This window comes from Petaurus breviceps, unplaced genomic scaffold (genome assembly GCF_028583685.1).
Source record: "Petaurus breviceps papuanus isolate PSGF00001 unplaced genomic scaffold, PetGlider_PUasm1.0 175, whole genome shotgun sequence".
Lineage (NCBI taxonomy): Eukaryota > Metazoa > Chordata > Mammalia > Diprotodontia > Petauridae > Petaurus > Petaurus breviceps.
Genome location: NW_027185764.1, coordinates 29,958,187 through 29,963,513, shown reverse-complemented (window position 1 = coordinate 29,963,513; position 5,327 = coordinate 29,958,187). Strand labels below are relative to the sequence as shown.

At 36.0% G+C, this 5,327-nt stretch overlaps 1 protein-coding gene across 2 annotated transcripts in view; it reads left to right on the top strand.

Moving 5' to 3' along the window:
* The window catches only part of MCCC2 (methylcrotonyl-CoA carboxylase subunit 2), a 101,874-nt gene that overhangs the window by 22,590 nt on the left and 73,957 nt on the right, over nucleotides 1-5,327 (top strand). For both annotated transcript variants that reach the window (XM_069084990.1, XM_069084989.1), the window contains exon 6: nucleotides 767-879. In XM_069084990.1, coding sequence (XP_068941091.1) covers nucleotides 767-879 — 113 coding nt within the window. The remainder of the gene's footprint in view (nucleotides 1-766; nucleotides 880-5,327) is intronic.

The window sequence follows — 5,327 nt, the reverse complement described above, 5'->3', positions numbered from 1 at the left end:
GAGCCCCAAAGCAAAGCCTCACATCAGGGATTATATAGCCTTCTCCTGGGTCAGAGAATATAACCACCCTCTTGACCCACTGCCCAATCACACAGCATCAAGGTGTGGGCATTCCTGAAAACCAAGCCTTCTGCCACAGGCTCCATGTGACCACATTCAGCCTATTAGGAGGCAGAGTATATTTTTAAATCAAGGAAGGTTCTCAGAGTCTCTTAAGCCTATCAAAGGGCCTAAGGCAGGGAAGATCTTTAAATTTGCATTTCCATTACAGTGTATAATCATATTGTATGCAAAAAGAATTTTATTACCTCATTCTCTGTTCTGATTCTGTTTTCTTCTCTTATTGCAATTGCTAGGATTTCCAATACAATATTGAATAATAATGGTGATAGTGGCATCCTGGTTTTACACCTGATCTTATTGGGAAGACTTCTAGCTTATCCCCATTAAATAATGCTTGCTGATGGTTTTAGATAAATAATTTTTTTTATTAATTTAAGGAGATATCTATTTATACCAATATTTTCAAATGTTTTTAATAGAAATGAATGCTTTACTTTATCAAAAGCTTTTTCTGCATCTGTTGATATAATCATATGATTTTAAAACACTTTTATTATTGATGTAATCAATTATGTTTTAATAGTTTTCCTTATGTATGTAGGGGAAATAATTCCTGGTATACCTACATTCCTGGTATAAATCCCACTTAGTCATAATGTATAATCTTTGTAATATATTGTTGTAATGCTCTCACTATCTTTAGTTGATTCAGGAGGTGCAAATTTACCCCGACAAGCAGAAGTATTTCCAGATCGAGATCACTTTGGTCGCATATTCTATAATGAAGCAATTATGTCTTCTAGAAATATTTCACAGGTAATTTTCTTATTTTTCTTATGAACTTAATGATCATAAAACAAACTTTTCAATATGCAAAGAACAAAAGAATTGTATGTGAAACTCTGAACTGTTGTATAGAGCATGTTTTTTAAAAGTATGTATTAATTTAACAGAATAATAACCAAATAGTCTTGTATGCATACTCTTCTGAAACTTTCGACTTCTTCTGTGCATTTAAAAAATTTTTATTGATCTTTTTTGTGTATCTCTGCTACTTACTAATTATTCCTTCCTGCCTCTCTCCAGCACTGTAGAAGCTCCCCATTGTAATAAATATAGTCAAGCAAAAAAAAAAAAAATCAGTATCCTCTCCATGTCGGAAAATGAAAGTCTCATTCTGCATTCATTCTACATCATGTCTCTGATGAGAAGTGGGAGGCATGCTTCATCATCAACTGAAATCTTTCAGACTTGTTTTCCTTTACATAATTGTGGTCATTGTCTAATTTGTTACCCTGGTTTTTGCTCATTTATTCTGAATCATTTCTCTGACATCTTTCCAAGTTTCTTTGCTTTTCTAATTTTTTGTCATTCCTTATTTCTCAGTAATGTTCCATTACATTTATATACCATATTTTGTTTAGCTTTTCCACAATTAAAGTACATCCATGTAAATTTCAGTTCTGTGCTCCAACAGAAAGTACTGCTATAAATATTTTAGTCTATATGGATCCTTCCTCTCCATCTTTAACCTGTTCGACAAGTTGTGCTTAGTAGTGATCTGGCATTTTTCTCTCAGGTAAAAGCTAATGCCAAACTTCTTTCTTTTTTGTTACAAATTGGAGAGGACTGTGGGTGGGCATGGGACAGGTCAGATATAGTCTGATGATATCAATACTGTTATGAAGCATTTTCAGATACTAATGTTGACTAGTTTTGCTGAACTACCCTTTTAAAAAAATTCATGGGGCGGCTAGGTGGCGCAGTGAATAGAGCACTAGCCCTGGAGTCAGGAGGACCCAAGTTCAAATTTGGCTCCAGACACTTAACACACTTAATAGCTCTGTGACTTTGGGTAAGTCACAACCCCAATTGCCCTTCAAAAAAATTCCATATTAAAAGGTGATGGTTCCCTTAGTAGAGGAGGGGAAAAGGATATATTTAGAACTGAAAATGGGATAAAAAGAACAATTAAAAAAATTAAAAATCTAAAAGTGCTGAGTTTCAACTTTCCCTACTGCTTCTTGGAAAAGTTAACATTTTGTGCTTCATGTGACTTCGCTAATGTGAGTCTTGAACTTAGGGAGACTGTATTGTATTTCACATTTATTTTTACTCCCTCTGGTCAATAAGTATTTATTGTCAAGAAATTATATGTAAGTTGTGTAAAGCTCCTAACCATTTTCCCCCTTGTAAGTATTGATATACAGTGTAGTACTGACTCCAGGGTCTCAGGAGTTGAGTTCAAACTGTACCTCTGATGCTTATGCCCTGTGTGATCTTGGGAAGATCACTTCAGCTTCTCAGGCCCTATCTGTAAAATGAAGGAGTTGTACTAGATGGCTTCTGAAGTCCCTTCTAGCTCTTAAACTGAAGTTGTTCTCTCCAGAGTTGCCAGTGGTCTCTTGTCCAGTCTAATGATCTTTTCTCAGTTCTCCTTGACCTCTCTTCAGCCTGTGACACTCTTGATCACCTTCTTCCCATTGATATTCTCTTTTTTCTAGGTTTTCAGGACATCACTATTTCCTGATTCTCCTCCTACCTGCCCAACTGCTCCTTCTTTGTCTCTTTCTGGATCTTCATTTCACTTGAGCCTACTAACTGTGGGTACTTGCCAAGGCTCGAGTCTGGGTCATGTTCTCTTCTTTTTCTATACTCTCTCACTTTGTGAATTCATCAGCTCCCATGGATTCAATGATCCTCTCTACACCAATGATTCATAGATTTCTTTATCTAGTTCTCACTTCTTTTTTGACCTTAAGTCTTGTATCTCCAGCTGCTTACTGGATAGCTCATACTGAATGTCTCATAGACGTATTAAAATCAACATGCCCAAAACTTTGTGTCCCCAGTAAACAGCCTGGCACTTAGCAAATGCTTATTGATTGTTGTCTAACTGGTTGACTGACAGAATTAATCTACCTTAGGGTTTAAGATAGAATTTAAAACACTGGTGTTTTGGAATGTCACCAAGAACTTTTTTTGACTGCAAATAAACTTTTGCCTCTTAATGGCAGAATTAATCCTTCTAGGTCTCAGTTTGGAGCATGGTTTTCTTGAAGTCCCTCTTGGGTTCAGTTCCTGCTTCAGACACATTAACTCTGTGACTAGGGACAGAACTTTCATTTTTTCATCTGTAAAATAGGGACACTAACTGTTGTAATATCTATGTTATGGAGTTGTGAGGAAAGTACCTAAAATACTTTACAATTTTGTGTTCCTGTTCCTGTTATTTTATAGACATCTGAGTCCTTGGGTTTATTGCTATTTCCTTTCTTTGAATTTGCCTCCCAATTACTATTTTTCTTCTCATAATTTATTAAATCTAGTTTGGTGGGTCATAGGTTCATATATTTTGAGGTACATTCACCCCTTTTTTTTAATAAATGACAGAATCGAGGCCCAGAGAGTTTTAAGTGGCTTGCCCAAGGACACATAGGTGGTCAGTAGCAAGGTTGGGACATAGGGAGACAGTTTTCTTCTTCCTTGTCACTTTTTAGTTTTAAGGCTCTCTAATAGAGTAACAAAACTCCGGGAAAATATATATTTCCTAAACCTTGTTAGGTGTACTCCATCCATAGCCAGAGCCTGTTATTTCAGTAATTTGAAAAGTGGCTCCAAAATCCACTTCCTTTTGTTCTACATAATTTTCTTGACCTTTTTTTTTGGAGGGCAATTGGGGTTAAGTGACTTGCCCAAGGTCACATGGCTAGTTTTTGTGTTAAGTGTCTCAAGCAGATTTGAACTCAGGTCCTCCTGCCTCCAGGGCTGGTGCTCTGTTACTGCGCCACCTAGCCGCCCATTTTCTTGACCTTTTACTGTCCATGGAGATTATATTCATGTCTAATTACATATCCCAATAAACAAAAGCCCCAAATTAAAATTATTTCATAGCTTAGCCAAATATAGTTAGTTACCTATGTGTCAACTGACATTTTGTTGTTGTTCAGTCATTTAGTTACATCTGATTCTTTGTGACCCCGTGGACCACACTGTCCATGGGGGTTTTCTTGTCAAAGATAGTGTAGTGGTTTGCTATTTCCTTCTCCAGTGGATTAAGGCAAACACAAGTTTGCCTAGCAGAATGCTCAAGGTCACCCAGCTAGTAAGGTCTGAGGCCAGATTTGAACAGAGGTCTTCCTGACTCCAGGTCCAGTGCTCTGTATCCCCTGAGCCTCCTAGCTGCCTAACTGTGACCTCTACAAACAAGTTTTTTTTAACTATTAGGTTATATTTTTTCTTAAAAGATTAAACTAACCATTCTCAGTATAGCCAGAAACAAAGTAGTAATATGAGATCAGCTCCTTGCCTATACCAAGTGTTTTATCTTTTTAAAAAAGAGACAAGGGGCAGTTTGATATCAGCATTTCACTCTCTTAGAGCCTCTTGCAGAACAGGGCACATCAGGTTGTTATGACTGAAATATTTGTGCCATTTTAACTTCATCCTTTTCAAAACTGTTTTATATCATACTTTTAATGGTACACTATCATTTTCCCAGGGCCTAGTTATACAATCTTTTTGGTTATAAATATTTTTTGCTTGTCATTTAAAGAAGGATTTTACCTTTGTCAAAGGCTAGAAGAGGTGGCAGTGAAATTAGACTAATCTTTCCAAGAAAATAGTAAATTTCAGGGTACAAGATTGAGAAGCTCAAAACTATGTCAAAAATGTACTCTCAGCATCACATATAGGGTTAATTATCCAACTGATATAAATCCCTCTAGGACAAATAATCAAAGATATTGAGCATTTAGTAGCTGTTAGCTGGTATAGTAGTAGCAATAAAAACTTATCAGCTATTGACTTATACTTATTTGGTAGTTTATAGCTTTTTTGTGATGTATTATTGGAGGGTCAGTTCAAAATCTGTCTTCCTAGCTACAGGGTGTACTTTCCACTTAGTATTAATAGGGTGTTGGATCTTAAGTAACTCATTTTTTATGGTACTTTTCTTTAGGTGCTCAGAGTTCTTTTCATCTCATTTAGCTTCATATTATTCTTTTAAATGACTATTTATCTGCATTTTTTTTCAAATGGAAAATTGAGGAGAGTTGGGGAAAAAAATCTTTTTATTTCCAGCCTGAGGTTCTTTTTCAACTGGAGACTATCCTATAACATAGCATATGTTTTTTTTTTTATTTTTTCAAAATTTATTTATTCTTAGTTTTCACCATTCATTTGCATGAAATTTTGAGTTCCAAATTTTCTCCCCATTCCTCCCCTCTCCCACCCCCAAGACGGCATGCAGTCTGATATACATT